The 17,424-nt window shown below is 46.4% G+C and overlaps 3 protein-coding genes and 1 long non-coding RNA gene across 6 annotated transcripts in view; 2 read left to right on the forward strand and 2 right to left on the reverse strand.

The window, feature by feature from the left end:
- Nucleotides 1-5,185, forward strand: part of psen2 (presenilin 2) — a 6,168-nt gene extending 983 nt beyond the window's left edge. For both annotated transcript variants that reach the window (XM_069529596.1, XM_069529597.1), the window contains exons 3-11: nucleotides 1-195; nucleotides 271-412; nucleotides 523-590; nucleotides 679-899; nucleotides 2,663-2,761; nucleotides 2,878-2,943; nucleotides 3,119-3,205; nucleotides 3,379-3,494; nucleotides 3,629-5,185. The exon at nucleotides 1-195 is cut by the window's left edge and continues 23 nt beyond it. In XM_069529596.1, the coding sequence (XP_069385697.1) occupies nucleotides 1-195; nucleotides 271-412; nucleotides 523-590; nucleotides 679-899; nucleotides 2,663-2,761; nucleotides 2,878-2,943; nucleotides 3,119-3,205; nucleotides 3,379-3,494; nucleotides 3,629-3,784 (1,150 nt within the window). In that variant the 3' untranslated portion in view covers nucleotides 3,785-5,185. The remainder of the gene's footprint in view (nucleotides 196-270; nucleotides 413-522; nucleotides 591-678; nucleotides 900-2,662; nucleotides 2,762-2,877; nucleotides 2,944-3,118; nucleotides 3,206-3,378; nucleotides 3,495-3,628) is intronic.
- Nucleotides 5,186-5,514: 329 nt separating this feature from the next.
- dpy30 (dpy-30 histone methyltransferase complex regulatory subunit) lies at nucleotides 5,515-8,854 on the reverse strand. The gene is made up of 5 exons (XM_020112415.2): nucleotides 8,634-8,854; nucleotides 6,766-6,806; nucleotides 6,211-6,258; nucleotides 5,971-6,113; nucleotides 5,515-5,665 (listed from the first exon to the last, which is right to left on the reverse strand). Exons 1-5 carry the CDS (start codon nucleotides 8,641-8,643, stop codon nucleotides 5,593-5,595), a joined length of 315 nt encoding a protein of 104 aa, XP_019967974.1. The 5' UTR covers nucleotides 8,644-8,854; the 3' UTR covers nucleotides 5,515-5,592.
- LOC138411086 (uncharacterized) lies at nucleotides 6,982-7,307 on the forward strand. The gene is made up of 3 exons (XR_011243732.1): nucleotides 6,982-7,035; nucleotides 7,068-7,114; nucleotides 7,198-7,307. It is a non-coding gene; the product is annotated as an uncharacterized lncRNA (long non-coding RNA).
- Nucleotides 8,855-8,932: 78 nt separating the features above from the next.
- srd5a2a (steroid-5-alpha-reductase, alpha polypeptide 2a) lies at nucleotides 8,933-16,637 on the reverse strand. 2 transcript variants are annotated; one of them, XM_069529610.1, is made up of 5 exons: nucleotides 16,019-16,432; nucleotides 13,132-13,295; nucleotides 12,896-12,997; nucleotides 12,440-12,590; nucleotides 8,933-9,820 (listed from the first exon to the last, which is right to left on the reverse strand). In XM_069529610.1, exons 1-5 carry the CDS (start codon nucleotides 16,288-16,290, stop codon nucleotides 9,634-9,636), a joined length of 876 nt encoding a protein of 291 aa, XP_069385711.1. In that variant the 5' UTR covers nucleotides 16,291-16,432; the 3' UTR covers nucleotides 8,933-9,633. The 2 variants fall into 2 exon arrangements, with proteins under 2 accessions (XP_069385711.1, XP_069385712.1); XM_069529611.1 differs by lacking the exon at nucleotides 8,933-9,820 and adding an exon at nucleotides 11,322-11,521 and having other exon boundaries at nucleotides 16,019-16,637.
- Nucleotides 16,638-17,424: the final 787 nt, after the last annotated feature.

Genomic DNA, 17,424 nt, shown 5'->3' on the forward strand with positions numbered 1-17,424 from the left:
TCCAGCGGCCGTGGAAGGCTGTGGTGATGGGGGAGGCTCAGATCAGGAGGTGGACGCAGACGACGAGGAGCTGACTCTGAAGTACGGCGCCAAGCACGTCATCATGCTGTTCATCCCCGTCACCCTCTGCATGGTGGTGGTGGTCGCTACCATCAAGTCGGTCAGCTTCTACACAGAGAAGACGGACCAGCAGCTGTAGGTCCACGACTCAACTGGCACCTGCAGGACGCTGCTGCTGCTCACAGCTAACCGTGATGTTTGTCCCCGCAGGATCTACACGCCCTTCACAGAGAACACCGCGTCTGTCGGCCGCCGGCTCCTCAATTCCGTTCTCAACACCATCATCATGATCAGCGTGATCGTGGTCATGACCATTTTCCTGGTCGTTCTCTACAAGTATCGCTGCTACAAGGTCAGAAAGCCGGCAAGTCGAGGCGTCAGTGTCACTGACAGACGCCATTTTGTTTGGTCCTGGTTGTTCTGGTTGTTTCCTGAACGTTAATGTAACTGTGATCTGTTCAGTTCATCCATGGCTGGCTCATCCTCTCCTCCCTCATGCTGCTCTTCTGGTTCAGCTTCATGTACCTCGGGTCAGTTTCACTCATAACGTTCTTCACACCTCAGTCAGTGAACGCAGAGCGTGCTCAGCTGAAACATGAAAACACCTGTTTTTTTCAGTGAAGTGTTTAAGACGTACAACTTGGCAGTGGACTACCCGACGGTGGGAGTGATCATCTGGAACTTCGGGGCCGTGGGGATGATCTGCATCCACTGGAAGGGGCCGCTCCCGCTGCAGCAGGCCTACCTCATCCTGATCAGCGCCCTTATGGCCCTCGTCTTCATCAAATACCTGCCGGAGTGGTCGGCCTGGGTCATCCTGGGAGCCATCTCTGTCTACGGTGGGTCCCTGAGCGTCTCTGAGACTGTTTGATCAGTAGGTTTTCTTCATCATCAAATAACCTTCAACAGTTGGTGTTGGTAAAAGCGGCTGTGTTCGAATATAAATTATTATTCATATTAGTATTAAAACATCATGGGCGTGTCCAAATCCAGGGACCGCCTCCTTCACAAGCCATGTAGACCGTGATGGCCGAACTGAAATGTGACGCTCTGGTCCACAGGATTTCTGTGTGTCACCAACTTACCGCTGTTTAAACGTGTAAACTCTTGTTGTTGGCACCGTCATGTCCTCTTTGAAAAAAACTGAGGTGCAATGAATCCTGGGAAATGTTGTCTCCTCTGGTAGTTTCTGTAGAAACGTCTCCTCTGGTAGTTTGTATAGAAAACGTCTCCTCTGGTAGTTTCTGTAGAAACGTCTCCTCTGGTAGTTTGTATAGAAAACGTCTCCTCTGGTAGTTTGTATAGAAAACGTCTCCTCTGGTAGTTTGTATAGAAAACGTCTCCTCTGGTAGTTTCAATAGAAAACGTCTCCTCTGGTAGTTTCTGTAGAAAACGTCTCCTCTGGTAGTTTCTGTAGAAAACGTCTCCTCTGGTAGTTTCTGTAGAAAACGTCTCCTCTGGTAGTTTCTGTAGAAAACGTCTCCTCTGGTAGTTTCAATAGAAAACGTCTCCTCTGGTAGTTTCTGTAGAAAACGTCTCCTCTGGTAGTTTCTGTAGAAAACGTCTCCTCTGGTAGTTTCTATAGAAAACGTCTCCTCTGGTAGTTTCTGTAGAAAACGTCTCCTCTGGTAGTTTCTGTAGAAAACGTCTCCTCTTGTAGTTTCTGTAGAAAACGTCTCCTCTGGTAGTTTCTATAGAAAACGTCTCCTCTGGTAGTTTCTGTAGAAAACGTCTCCTCTGGTAGTTTGTGTAGAAAACGTCTCCTCTGGTAGTTTCTGTAGAAAACGTCTCCTCTGGTAGTTTGTATAGAAAACGTCTCCTCTGGTAGTTTGTATAGAAAACGTCTCCTCTGGTAGTTTGTATAGAAAACGTCTCCTCTGGTAGTTTCTGTAGAAAACGTCTCCTCTGGTAGTTTCTGTAGAAAACGTCTCCTCTGGTAGTTTGTGTAGAAAACGTCTCCTCTGGTAGTTTGTATAGAAAACGTCTCCTCTGGTAGTTTCTGTAGAAAACGTCTCCTCTGGTAGTTTCTGTAGAAAACGTCTCCTCTGGTAGTTTCTGTAGAAACGTCTCCTCTGGTAGTTTCTGTAGAAACGTCTCCTCTGGTAGTTTCTGTAGAAAACGTCTCCTCTGGTAGTTTCTGTAGAAAACGTCTCCTCTGGTAGTTTCTGTAGAAAACGTCTCCTCTCTTTCTAACGTCAGTGAACTTTGTCCTCAGGAGTTTTTGTCTCAGTCGTCTTCAAACAGCTGATGTTCGTTTATTAATTAAGATCATTTCGAGTCAAACGGACCAGAAAGCACTGATGTGTTGGGGGTGGAGACCACAGTGTGATTGACAGCTGGTACTGTCCAATGGGTGCAGGTGGGGGTGTCCACAGAGGCGCCAAAATCAACCAAAATGAGCTGAATGACGAATGTGCTCCTGCAGCCGACCAATGAGAAACAGCGACTCTGCCTCAGCTCTCGTTGTTAATGTCCCGGTCACATGGTTTCCTCTGTGAGCAGGAAGTAAACGCTGCGTTTCCTTTGAGCTCTAATTCATCATGTCTGGTTCCTGTGTCAGCCTTCCCATCATGCTTTGCTCAGGTTGTTTGTGTTGTTGCAGATCTTGTGGCCGTCCTGTCTCCTAAAGGTCCTCTCAGGATGTTGGTGGAGACGGCTCAGGAGCGCAACGAGCCCATCTTCCCCGCCCTCATCTACTCCTGTGAGTCCATCACATGTCCGATGATCAATAACCAGAAGTGATCACACAGTTCTATAGAGAGAGAATACTGAGCAGGAAATGATGACTCAGTAATCGTATTGATCGTGTGTGTTTAGCTGCCATGATGTGGACAGTGGGGATGGCGAGCCCGATGGACGCTCAACGCTCCGACCACGAATCAGGTACAATATAACAGACAACAACTGCTCAGTCACAGGGAATCATGGGAAATGAGAATTTGGACACGGAAAGACAGGACGACTGTACGACTTTGACTGTGCAACTTTACGACCTGTACGACCTTGTTACCAGTTAATTGAATGAACTCTGCCACTCCGACGCCATTTTCTTCATCAGATGAGGAGGTGGGGCATAGTGGCAGGGAGGTGGAGCCTGAGATGCGACAGTCTCGGACGTTTCCAGAAGACGAGCTGGAGGAGGACAGTGAGTTCATGAAGTGTTTCAAATCAAAATCAAAGCTCTTCAGCCTCACGGAATAAAGTGTGTGTGTGTGTGTGTGTGTGTGTGTGTGTGTGTGTGTGTGTGTGTGTGTGTGTGTGTGTGTGTGTGTGTGTGTGTGTGTGTGTGTGTGTGTGTGTGTGTGTGTGTGTGTGTAGGGGGGGTGAAGCTTGGCCTCGGTGATTTCATCTTCTACAGCGTTCTGGTTGGAAAAGCTGCAGCGACCGGCGGCGACTGGAACACGACACTCGCCTGCTTCGTTGCCATTCTCATCGTAAGTCGTTATTTAAAAATGTGTTAGCATCAGACTCTGCTCGTTTAGAAGCTCGTCTGTTCGACTGTTCCCTGTGACATCTCGATGATGCGGACATATTGGCGGACTACTGACGAGGTGTACGTGTTCCTCAGGGTTTGTGTCTGACTCTGCTGCTGTTGGCCATCTTTAAGAAAGCTCTGCCGGCGCTGCCCATCTCCATCACCTTCGGCCTCGTCTTCTACTTCTCCACCGACTTCCTGGTTCAGCCGTTCATGGACAACCTGGCCGCTCATCAGTTCTACATCTGAGACCAAGCCCCGCCCACCTCACCTTCCTCCTCCTCGTCCCCTTGCGTCCGCAGCTCTTCGCAGACAGAAGACTTCCTGTGCCGGCCGCCTGTTTCTCGATGAACACAGGAAGTGATGTAACAGGCAGAGGCAGCTCCTGGGCGTCAGGAACAAACATCAGCTGCTGAGTGGACGTTTAAAGGTCCGCCTTAAATCCTTCATCTGACCTTGTGTGTGGAGTCAGCTGATTGGCCGACGCTCCTGTCAATCACAGTCAAACATTTGTGTTGCGTCAGTTTTAAAATCAGACGCTGCATTTTAATGTTCGACTGCATTTAAGGTGAATTTTTCTTCAACAGGCTCGAAACGATTGTTACTGTTTTATTTGAAAAGTGTTTGAAAAATAAAAAACTGGTTTAAAATAATCAAACCAGGTTCAGAGAAGTTTATCTGCTTCAGGTCAGAATAAAAACTCAATATTTCTATGTTAACAGACGAGACTCTGATCCAAGATCAGATCAGTTTCAAATATTAAAAATAAATTCATTGTTTAATAGATTTAAACACATTAATTTATTAGGATCTGTTTGATTTTATTTGTTATTTTTTATTGTGTTTAGTTTTGGTTCCAGCGTCTCAGATGACTCAGTTTGTCACAAACTGATGTTTGAGAAAATCATAGTAATTAGACTCATCAATACATTTAATGGAATGGTTTAGTTAAAGGGTCATTTCAGCCAAATTAATATTTTACAACATCCAGTGAAGAATAAAATTTGTGGTTTGACTGAACAATAATATTGCAAATAAAACTAAATGTCTATTTATCCAAAAATCAACTATCATGTATGTTTGGATTCGCCTGTGAAGAGTCGACCTGAGGAGGGTTGGACGTCGTCTAAACTTTTGTTCAATGTCAAACTGTTGACACTACAGGTTTTTAATTTGAGAGATTCACTTCTTTTATTTTATTCGTTGGTAAAATATCAGTTTCTGTAACTGTTGAAATAAACTTTATGTATAAACTTTATAAGTGCAGCAAACTGGCTGGGGGGGCGTGGCTGTTGGGCGGAGTCTTTATATATTGCAGGAAGTTATTCAGGTGCAATGTTTGATTTTGTTTTGTTGTAAAATCAAGAAGTTACTCTGCCCTCTAGTGGACGAACTTTGGTTATTGTAGCTTTAAATTGTTAATGCCGATCAATAGCACGGGCAGAAGTCATTTTAAATGTGCAACATTCAGACCTGGTGAAAAATAACTGACGTGAATAATTCAGCTTTTTCTCAAATTATCAAAATGAAAAACGTTTTCGAAATAGTTTTGTCATATTGTGACTTTTCTCTATTACTGATGATACTTTCACTATATTTTCTGATAAACTTTCCTCATTGAAAATAAATTTCATTCCATGAAAAATAAAATGTTCTCGTTAATGTATATTTGTTTTGAAAACTATTGACTCAAATAGAATGTGACAGAAATCTGTGGCAGAGACAGAACTTTACTGAAGCTTTGGTAAACTGAGCGTGACGGTCAACAGTTTCACTCTGTGCACTCTTCACTAAGGTCAGTTAACTTTTTTTGTATTCCTCTGCCCTCAACCGCTTGCATTCCAGCACTCGTGATGTTATGCTAACACTTTCCAACTGCTTCTAGTCTTTATGCTAAGCTAACCACACTTCACTCATGGATGGATACCATACGCAAACCTGTTTTTCATTCCTTCAGAATAAAAGCCCAAAGCAGCAGCTTCCCTTTCACATCAACATGTTTATTGTGATAAAATAAAAAAAACAACAGTTCATGAACAAACAGGAAATGAGACGAGTCAGTTTCTCTCTTCAAACTGAGACTTGTTCTTCAGCAGGAACGCAGCAAGGTACTCGATCGGGTTCGGAGGTCTGAAAGAGAAAAGAGAGAAAAAATAATAAATGAGATGAAGTCAGAGTGAGATGTCATGTTTAAGAGTCGAGTTTTAACTGGAGCAGATCCGTCGTCATAGAAACGTCTGAGATGAAGACGCAGAGTTACCAGAACTGCACCGTGACAAACTGATCACGTGGGTCTTCTCTATGTATCAAGCTGTGTTCAACCTGTGACACACAGCTGACGATGTAGTGCAACCTGACCACGCTCTTCTGTCACAGACGCTTTGTGACGGAATAATGTGGGAGACAGTCAAAGTAACAACAGGAGTGTAGCTGACCTCTCCTTGGAGAGCACCGACAGGCCCTGCAGCAGGATGGGCACCACGGTCTGGTCCAGGTACGCTCTGGTCGGCAGCGCCTGCAGATCCACCTTCTGCTTCGAGATCTTCTCTGCAATCGCCTTCTCGTTCTCCACCGTCCTCTGAGGAAGAGAAGCAGCAAAGCATGCTGGGAGTCTGGCCTTCACTACTCATTACACTGTGTGTGTGTGTGTGTGTGTGTGTGTGTGTGTGTGTTACCTGGATGTTTTCCGTCAGGGCGTACTCTGTGTGAGGGTTTTCAGAAACCTGCAGGAGGATTCATGTTCACTGAGTTTATATAAAAACATAAAGCTGATAAGAAGAATCTTAAATAAATGATCAATATTTATTTCACAGTGGCTCGTTTCAGTTTGAAACTCTGGTTTTGTGTTTTAGTCTGAACACAAACTGAGACTTTAGTAAACAATGACGCACACATTCTCTTGTGATTGGTTCTCATCAGTCACGTGACTCGACTACCAGCGGTGAACACAAAGCGTCGCTAACACTTCCTGTCAGGAACAGTTCCACCTCGTCGTCGCTCAGAGAAAAGAAATCTCTGCTCTGACTCTTCACCATCACTGCTCCTCCTTCAGAGCAGGTTCTGTTACTAAGCAACCAACTGCAGAGGAGACCATCTACTTCCTGTTTACATCACATGACCAGTGTAGGTGACCGGTCATGTGACGTGTGTCAGGCGTGTGCATGGAGTCTCAGATGTCACTGTAAACATCTTCTGAGCTGAGCTGACACTGAATCATGTGTGTTACTCACTGGTGTTTGTCCCTCCATGGACTGGTCTGCGTCTGTGTGATCTGAAAACAAAGTCAGTTACATTTCCAGTTGATTTTCACAGAGTGAAGAAGAAACGTGTCAACGCTGCTGAACATCTGTAGAAACACAACGTCCTCACATTTCACTCAATGGTCGTTTCACAAATTTAGACCGGAGCTTTGTCTTCATGAAGAACATGATGTGAGTAGTTATTTTATCACTGACTGACCACAGGTCACTAACTAAGCACAGGTCACTGACTAACCACAGGTCACTAAGCACAAGTCACTATCTAACCACAGGTCACTAACTAAGCACAGGTCACTGACTAACCCCTAACTAAGCACAGGTCACTAACTAACCCCTAACTAACCACAGGTCACTAACTAACCACAGGTCACTAACTGGCCACAGGTCACTAACTAACCACAGGTCACTAACTAACCCCTAACTAACCACAGGTCACTAACTGGCCACAGGTCACTAACTAACCACAGGTCACTAACTAACCACAGGTCACTAAGCACAAGTCACTGACTAACCACAGGTCACTAAGCACAAGTCACTATCTAACCACAGGTCACTAACTAAGCACAGGTCACTGACTAACCCCTAACTAAGCACAGGTCACTAACTAACCCCTAACTAACCACAGGTCACTAACTAACCACAGGTCACTAACTAACCACAGGTCACTAACTAACCCCTAACTAACCACAGGTCACTAACTAACCACAGGTCACTAACTAACCACAGGTCACTAACTAACCCCTAACTAACCACAGGTCACTAACTAACCACAGGTCACTAACTAACCACAGGTCACTAACTAACCCCTAACTAACCACAGGTCACTAACTAACCACAGGTCACTAACTGGCCACAGGTCACTAACTGGCCACAGGTCACTAACTAACCACAGGTCACTAACTAACCACAGGTCACTAACTAACCACAGGTCACTAAGCACAAGTCACTGACTAACCACAGGTCACTAAGCACAAGTCACTATCTAACCACAGGTCACTAACTAAGCACAGGTCACTGACTAACCCCTAACTAAGCACAGGTCACTAACTAACCCCTAACTAACCACAGGTCACTAACTAACCACAGGTCACTAACTAACCACAGGTCACTAACTAACCCCTAACTAACCACAGGTCACTAACTAACCACAGGTCACTAACTAACCACAGGTCACTAACTAACCCCTAACTAACCACAGGTCACTAACTAACCACAGGTCACTAACTAACCACAGGTCACTAACTAACCCCTAACTAACCACAGGTCACTAACTAACCACAGGTCACTAACTGGCCACAGGTCACTAACTGGCCACAGGTCACTAACTAACCACAGGTCACTAACTAACCACAGGTCACTGACTAACCCCTAACTAACCACAGGTCACTAACTAACCACAGGTCACTAACTGGCCACAGGTCACTAACTAACCACAGGTCACTAACTAACCACAGGTCACTAACTAACCACAGGTCACTAACTAACCCCTAACTAACCACAGGTCACTAACTAACCACAGGTCACTAACTAACCACAGGTCACTAACTAACCAGGAGCTGCAGCAGTTTTTTCTTCATCAAATGTCTTTGAACTTTTCTTTATTCCAATCTTTCCTGTCATGTCGCTCGCGCTGCTCGGTGCCTTGTGAGCGCTAAGTTAGCTTAGCATCCCGTTAACGTGCTGCACCCGGTAAATAATCATCGTTGACCGGTTAAACCGACTCGTGTGTTTTATAAAATACGAGTCATCAAACCGGAAACTCGCAGCAAACAAACAGAAACACGAGAAAAGCAACAAAGCGGCGAAAAGCGTGAAACCATGTTTAACAATGAACTCACCGTCCGCCATGTTTGTTGTGGATATTTCCGCAAGATATCCAACGTACGTCAATTCCGGTTTAAGTTACGTTGAAAGATACGCGCGCTGCAATGGTGGACGAAGACCCGCCCCCTCTTCGGCCTCTGATTGGCTCATCTCTTCCCGGTGTATGCTAACCGCTAGCATTAGCCTAGCATTGATGCTAACCGACTCCACGAACAAGACAGAGCCGGAGGAGAGGCTGTTAGCCCGGGCAGCTCACTGTGAGTACCGCCGGCGAGACACGGAGGATATTTAAAGAACAAACTTATTAAAGGGACATTTTTAAAACGGTTTAATTTACAAACTTCAATAATCAGTTACAGAGACAGAGTTCAATGAATGAATAATTAATGTTTGTTCGAAACAATAACTCTTCAAACCTCATGTCATTAAATGACATATCTATTTATGTATATATATATATACACACACATACCATAGATACATACATAGATACATATATATGTATAAATATATATATATATATATATATATGTATCTATAGGTGTGACACCAATTGTTTTCTATTCTGCAGTGATGGATGTGAAATTTCCCCCAGAATCAACAGTTTCACTCCAAAATCAGATAAAAGACAGATTAACCCTCAGTAACAGGATGGTACAGTAAGAGATTCTGGTTGTTGCGGATTTTACTTTGGTTTTTAATCCCTTTTAATATTAATCTTAATCAAACTGTTCTTAATCACATTCAACCTGTGGCAGTAACGTAAACCGCAGAGGAGGAGATGTGTTTTAATGTCTCTCAGGTTCATGTTTAAAAAAGGTCCTTGAAAGAAATAACAATTAACATAATCCATAAAGATCTTGAACAAAGTGTATTATCATCTAAATGTCGATTGATTTTACGTCCTTGTTTTATTGAACACAACGTTGACACAGACCATCGCTCCTCACAGAGCTGTGGCCCCTGGGGGCCGAGGCTGACGAGCTGAGTCTCTTCGTCTCATTCTCTTTATATTCATTCAACATGTAATAGTTTTTGTAACATCGAACAAATGTAGGTAATAAAAACTTTACAAAAATGTTCTGGAGATGTCCCAGGATGAAGAAGAGGAGCCGTACACATAGAAGACGAAGACGTCCACTTGGACAGACGAGGACGTTCCAGATGTTTTGGTGATGAGGGCCGACGCCGTGTGGACGAGCTGTAAACAACAACACTGATCTTTACACAGCAGAGTTTAGACGCCATGTCCCGCCTCCTGCTGCTCTACAGGCTCCACCCCTCACCTGAATGTCCCCACGTGTTCCTGTTGTTGTGAACGAGTCGTGAAACACTGACTACACAACATGTCTACACAACATGACTACACAACATGTCTACACAACATGTCCACACAACATGTCTACACAACATGACTACACAACATGTCTACACAACATGACTACACAACATGTCTACACAACATGACTACACAACATGTCTACACAACATGTCCACACAACATGTCTACACAACATGACTACACAACATGTCTACACAACATGACTACACAACATGTCTACACAACATGACTACACAACATGTCTACACAACATGTCTACACAACATGTCTAAACAACATGTCTACACAACATGACTACACAACATGTCTACACAACATGACTACACAACACGTCTACACAACATGTCTACACAACATGTAGAGGAGAGAGAGAGACCAGGTGACACAGGTGTGAGAGAGAGGGACCAGGGGATGAATCAGAGCTAAGCTAACAGCTGCACCTGCTGACCTGAAGCGCGTGTGTGTGCGCGTGCACTCACCAGCAGCTAACAGTGTTGCAAACGTTCACAGACTCAGAACTGGATATTAGAAGATTGGAAATCGTTGCCTGGTCTGATGAGTCTCGATTTCATTCATGGTCAGAATTTGGTGTAAACGACATGAAAGCGTGGATCCGTCCTCGTATCAAGGTTCAGGCTGGTGGAGGTGTAATGTGTGGGGGATGACCATGTCCATCCCTTTATGACCACACCCATCTTGTGATGGCTCCTCCCAGCAGGAGAAGGCACCATGTCACAAAGATCTTCTCAAACTGGTTTCTCATGACAGTGAGGTCACTGTGCTCCAGTCGAGAACCTCTGGGAGGTGGAGGAGCAGGAGATTCACATCGTGGATGTGCAGCCGACAAATCTGCAGCAACTGTGTGATGCTGTCAGTTCAACATGAACCAAATCTGTGAGGGATGTTTCCAACACCTTGTTGAATCTGTGCTACGAAGAATTAAAGCAGTTCTGAAGGCAAAGGGTCCGAACCAGTACTAGCAAGGTGTACCTCATAAAGTGGCCTGTGAGAGTATATACATATATATATATATTAACTGTACAGGGAAACATGGCACACACTGAGACAGACAAAGACAAAGGGTCCAAACCAGTACTAGCAAGGTGTACCTCATAAAGTGGCCTGTGAGAGTATATACATATATATATATATTAACTGTACAGGGAAACATGGCACACACTGAGACAGACAAAGACAAAGGGTCCGAACCAGTACTAGCAAGGTGTACCTAATAAAGTGGCTGGTGAGAGTATATATATATATATATATATGTATATATATATATATATATGTGTGTAAGAGGGTCAGTTGTGATATATAACAATAAACACTGACTGTATTTAAAGAATAAGGTTCAGGATTTGAAACAGAATCAGAATCAGGTTTTATTGCCAAGCAAGTTTACACATACAAGAGATGTGCTGTGTATTTCTATTCATCACTTTGCTTTGTGTCGGTGCAGCTCAGCTGAGAGGTTTCACTCTCCTCTGTCATCACAGTATGAACGGGATCAGAGCTTTCCTGCAGCGAGGGTAGTCCTCAAACCTCCTCCTGTAGTATCTGCAGACAGAGGAGACATCTGAGTGAAACATCACCTACAACTAAAGTCTGAGTCAGTGTCTCTGCACATGTTCTGGATCTTCTCCTGCAGCCTCCACTAAAACATCTGTAAGATGTCAGAGTGAGTCCATGAGAGAAAACATCTGGAACCTTGAAACTGAAGAACACAAACAACAACACTGATCTTTACCATAGACTGTACATAAGATCTTTACACAGTTTAGACGTCATGTCCCGCCTCCTGCTGCTCTACAGGCTCCGCCCCTCGCCTGAATGTCCCCACATGTTCCTGTTGTTGTGAACGAGTCGACAATCTGCTACACACACTGACTACACAACATGACTACACAACATGACCACACAACATGACTACACAACATGACCACACAACATGACTACACAACATGTCTACACAACATGTCTACACAACACGACTACACAACATGACTACACAACATGACCACACAACATGACTACACAACATGACCACACAACATGTCTACACAACACGACTACACAACATGTCTACACAACACGACTACACAACATGACTACACAACACGACTACACAACATGACTACACAACATGACCACACAACATGTCTACACAACACGACTACACAACATGTCTACACAACATGTCTACACAACATGTGTACACAACATGTGTACACAACATGACTACACAACATGACCACACAACATGACTACACAACATGACCACACAACATGACTACACAACATGTCTACACAACATGACCACACAACATGTCTACACAACATGACTACACAACATGACCACACAACATGTCCACACAACATGTCTACACAACATGACCACACAACATGTCTACACAACATGACTACACAACAGTCGGTACACATTGTACCCAGCTCATGATGGTTGGCGTGTCCTACCTGTGGTGGTGGTACGCTCTGGGCCCAATGGAGCAGATCGTGAAGAAAGCGAAGGCGAAGGTTGGTAAAGACGACACGGCGACGGCATAACCACACCACTCCACGATCTCACCGAAGAAGTTCGCCCCCGACACGAACTCAAACATCCCCCCTGAGAGAAGAAGTGATGCCACAGTGAGCTCAGGTTCATGTCCTTCAATAATCAACAGTGGATCTGGAGTGAAGCTTGATTACACCAGTAACCGGTTTAGATCTGGTGTGGATCCGGTGTGAATCTGGTGTGGATCAGGTTTAGATCTGGTTCAGATCTGGTGTGGATCTGGTTCAGATCTGGTGTGGATCTGGTTTAGATCTGGTGTGAATCTGGTGTGGATCAGGTTTAGATCTGGTGTGGATCTGGTTTAGATCTGGTGTAGATCTGGATCTGGAGGGATCCTGCTCCGAGGTCTTGAGTACCGTGGGGGATCCTGTAGACGACCTCTCCAGGTTTCCTGAGGCTGCGCAGGATGTGGTCACTGTGGATGTTGATGCTCAGACCGACAACAAACAGAAGGAAACCTGCAAACAGGAAGTGACACGTTATCATGTGACCATGAGCAGCTGATCTCAGGTCAGCAGGGTCTTCCTGGACTGTGACTGTGTGATAAAACTGACCTTTAACATGAAGGCGTCGTTGTGTTGTCACGACTCACCTGCCGCCAGACGAGCGTAGGTCAGCCACGTGTCATCAAAGCGGGCGCAGTGCAGCAGGTGGTGTCCCTGCAAGAAGCCATTGAGCGAGCAGAAGATGGCGGCAAAGACGATTGTTCTCAGGGGGATGGGTCGGCCTCTGGTCAGGAAGGCGTAAATAAAACTCCTGCAGAACAGATTTCAGTCAGAGGGGCTCCGCTTGTTCTCCAGAGGATTCCAGAGACATTCAGGTTAAAAACATGATGCCAGTGAAGCCCCCCCCCCCCCCCATCACAGTGGTGAGGAGATAGTTTCATTTTTCAGGAACTATCCCTTTAAATGCAGCGTCTGAACTGAGACACATAATCAACTGACAGGAAGCATTAGTAATAAAAACAGGAAGTGAATAAAGCAGAACTTGTGTGATGAATATTTGGTTGAATTCGACCTGTCCTCCGTGTGTTTGTTGAATAATGGGTGTGATGAGAGACGAGTCTGTCTCTATGGAGACGGAGTGACTAGAACTATTGACCAGTGGACAACAGTGGTGCAGTTGTTCAGTGGAGAGGAGTCTGAATACACAACAGTTCAACAGTGTCCAGCTCATCTGTAGCTCCTGATGATGATCATTCAAATAGCAATAACCATAATAACTTGGTCAAACTCCCTCAGGACACTTTCCATCATTTCAGAAACAAAGCGTTGACTTCAGAAACGAGCTCGTGTGAACTGAACCAAGCTGCTTCTGCCTCCACCTGAGACCTGAGCTCAGATTCTCTCATGTCTGTGTTGGGAGCATGGTGGTCGCTCTCCCATGATGCTTCAGGAGTTCCTGATCTTTCAACTATAATTCAAGTGTCATGGTCCAAACAAAGTGGAGACCACTCGTCTCTTATGAAGGAACTGGGACACTGTAACACCTTTCCCAAAGTGTCATGGCGCCGAGGATGGCTGCCGTGTCCCGAGCTCCTCACCAACTCCTCATTTCTAGTGTCGTCATGTACTTTTTCTGTCTATTTTTAATTTTTTTGCAGCATGACACCGCCCGATCATTCAGTCTGATAGAGAACAACTTCTACTCATCAGGTCGCTGGCAAACAGCAAAAAACCACCGCGACCAGACAATGGCTCGTACCCGTGGTTACCTGTTGGCGCTTCACCTGCGGGGCGCAGGACACAAAGACGGGGAGGATCCCGGGCCGGGGTCCTGGTCCGGCTGAGGAAACGCGCAAACCGGCCTCCTCTACCGAGCTTACTTCTGGCTAATGTCCAATCCCTGGATAATAAGCTGGATGAACTCCGGAGCAGGATGGCGTTTCCACGGGACATGAAGAGACTTGGCTTGACCCCTCGATCCAGGACGCACGGATTCTCCATTCATCGCCAGGACCGGACATTAAACTCAGGGAAGAGTAAGGGAGGGGGTGTCTGCTTTAAGATCGACAACAACTGGTGCTCAGATGTGGAGATCATCTCTTCGGACTGCTCTCCCAGCTTAGAGCACACCATGATCAGATGTCGGCCTTTTTACCTGCAGAGGGAGTTTACACCTGTGGCTCCACCTGCAGTGTATGTGCCGCCGCACTGACAACAACACAGGAGGAGCTGCACGGAGTGATCGACAGCACAGAGACTTCGAGGCCGGAGGCTGCATTTATTGTGGCCGACGATTTTAACAGCAACATGAAGAAAGTCCTGCCGAAACACTATCAGCACGTCAGCTGCCCCACGCGCGGTGGAAATACACTGGACCACGTTTACTCTCCGACCGGTGACACGGACAGTCCAGACTGGACCGAGCAGTCTGCTTCAGCTCCACGGAGCGGTGTGTGTTCGAGGAGGAGGACATCAACACACACACAGACGAGGATAAATGGCGAGGTCCGAGCCAAACTCAAAGCTCGGGCTGTCGCGCACAGCGCCGGTGATTTGGATGAATACAGGAACTCCAGGAATGCGCTCCGGAGAGCTGTTAGCAGTGCTAAAAGACAATACAAGAACAAAGTCTGACTACAAGGGCTCCAACGCTAGAAACATGTGGTCTAGACTAAAAACTATAATATAAAAGAACAACAAGTGGTGCGTCTCTCCCAGATGAACTGAACACGTTTTATGCACGCTTTGAGAGACCCCGGCTGTGGAGGTACAGAAGGCTCAGGGCCCCTGCCCCCTGGTTCTAACCAGTGCAGATGTGTGCAGATCCCTAAAAAAGATCAACACACATTAGGGCTCCTGGGCCTGACGGCATCCCTGGCCGTGCTCTCAAGGTGTGTGCAGTTCAGCTGGCAGAGGTGTTCACATGCATCTTCAACAAGTCACTGCTCCACTCTAGAGTCCCCACTTGTCTCAAAGAGTCCACCATCATTCCAGTCCCTAAAAAGACAAAGACCATCTGCCTCAACGACTACCGCCCAGCTGCACTCACCCCCATCATCATGAAGTGCTTTGAGCAGTTAGTCAAACAGTTCATCACCTCCTCCCTCCCCGACTCACTGGACCCCCTGCAGTTTGCTTACAGGGAGAACAGGTCCACAGCCGAAGCCCTCCCCCTCCCCCTCCACACTGCATTTGCACCTTATAATGTTTTAAAAAATTGCACTAGTACTGACATCTGTACTTATTGTTTCATTTGCACTAGTGTAAGTTATTAGTATTTTAGTTACTCTTATCTTATTTTATGACACTTGCATGTTGAGCTGCTTGAGGTGCCTGGGATTTAAGATTTCCATGGCCAACATGTGAACTGTGTCAGTGATGATGTCCACACACTCTGAACCCAGAGTGACACCGGATTAGTTTGAAACTGAGTCACAAGGTTCAGATTAAGAGTCGGATCATTTCCAGACCAGCTGCTGAGTTACTTAATGTTTCTTTACTCGACGTCACTTCATTTGATGTAAAGTCGTTTACCTGTGGAAGTAATGTAACGTGAAGGTGCAGAGCAGCAGCGTCCTCCCGGGCCCGCTGCCAGGATCCCCGGTGAGCAGCGGCAGCAGCAGCGGCAGCAGGAAGGACGGGACCTCCTGCAGGAACCAGCCCAGTCTGGCCGAACAGCAGCGCCTGTCCGCGGACACGTAGCGGCCGTAAGCCGTCTGTCTCCAGGTCTGGTGCCACAGGTGGAGCAACCCCCCGCAGACCAGAGACCAGCTGAGGCTGGAAACAACCTCATCCAAACACTCCATCTGAGTTCCGAGGGAGGAGGGAGAGACAGGGAGCGAGAGACAGGGAGGGAGAGACAGGGAGGGAGAGAGAGAGAGAGAGAGGGAGGGAGGAGCGAGAGAGAGTGAGAGAGAGACAGAGAGAGAGAGAGAGAGAGGAGCGAGAGAGAGTGAGAGAGAGAGGGAGGAGCGAGAGAGAGTGAGAGAGAGACAGAGAGAGAGAGAGAGAGAGACAGAGACAGAGAGAGAGAGAGAGAGAGGAGCGAGAGAGAGTGAGAGAGAGAGGGAGGAGCGAGAGAGAGAGACAGAGAGAGAGAGAGAGAGACAGAGAGAGAGAGAGAGAGAGGAGCGAGAGACAGGGAGGAGCGAGAGAGAGTGAGAGAGAGACAGAGAGAGAGAGAGAGGGAGGGAGAGACAGAGTGAGAGAGTGACAGAGAGAGAGAGACAGAGTGAGAGAGAGGGAGGAGCGAGAGAGAGTGAGAGAGAGACAGAGACAGAGAGACAGACAGAGACAGAGAGAGAGAGACAGAGTGAGAGAGAGACAGAGAGACAGAGACAGAAAGCGCTGCTCACTGTCCCACTTGTCCGCACTGAGAGACATCAGTGAGACTTTAACTTTCCCGTTGGACTTTGTTTTGTACAAGTTCAGTCTTGTCACGTTGATCTTCAGTGTGAGGTCCTGAGACATGTCAGTCAGAAGGAATGACGTGAACATCATGTTCAGATAGATTTTGAAAACTAAAAACCTCCTCTCCCTCTCCTCCATCCCTCCTCTCTCTCCCTTTCTCTCTCACCCTCTCCTCCATCCCTCCTCTCTCTCCCTTTCTCTCTCTCTCTAACCCTCTCTATCTCTCTCCCTCTCCTCCATCCCTCCTCTCTTTCCCTCTCCTCCATCCCTCCTCCATCCCTCCTCTCTCTCCCTCTCCTCCATCCCTCCTCTCTCTCCCCTTCTCTCTCTCTCTAACCCTCTCTATCTCTCTCCCTCTCCTCCATCCCTCCTCTCTTTCCCTCTCCTCCATCCCTCCTCCATCCCTCCTCTCTCTCCCTCTCCTCCATCCCTCCTCTCTCTCCCTTTCTCTCTCTCTCTCTCCCTCTCCTCCCTCCCTCCTCCCTCTCCTCCCTCTCTCTCTCTCTCACCCTCTCTATCTCTCTCCCTCT

This window comes from Paralichthys olivaceus, chromosome 8, assembly GCF_024713975.1.
Source record: "Paralichthys olivaceus isolate ysfri-2021 chromosome 8, ASM2471397v2, whole genome shotgun sequence".
NCBI classification, from domain to species: domain Eukaryota; kingdom Metazoa; phylum Chordata; class Actinopteri; order Pleuronectiformes; family Paralichthyidae; genus Paralichthys; species Paralichthys olivaceus.

What these genes read in the sequence shown, in the direction of transcription:
- dpy30 (XM_020112415.2), bottom strand. An exon ending in CCATGGAGGGACAAACACCA is followed by an intron (nt 6,259 to 6,765) that starts GTGAGTAACACA and finishes ATCCTCCTGCAG; the next exon opens with GTTTCTGAAAACCCTCACAC. An exon ending in CCCTGACGGAAAACATCCAG is followed by an intron (nt 6,114 to 6,210) that starts GTAACACACACA and finishes TCTCTTCCTCAG; the next exon opens with AGGACGGTGGAGAACGAGAA.
- srd5a2a (XM_069529610.1), bottom strand. Translation starts at nt 16,290, where the DNA reads ATGGAGTGTTTGGATGAGGTTGTTTCCAGCCTCAGCTGGTCTCTGGTC. An exon ending in CTACGCTCGTCTGGCGGCAG is followed by an intron (nt 12,998 to 13,131) that starts GTGAGTCGTGAC and finishes TCCTGTTTGCAG; the next exon opens with GTTTCCTTCTGTTTGTTGTC. An exon ending in CGTCTACAGGATCCCCCACG is followed by an intron (nt 12,591 to 12,895) that starts GTACTCAAGACC and finishes TTCTTCTCTCAG; the next exon opens with GGGGGATGTTTGAGTTCGTG.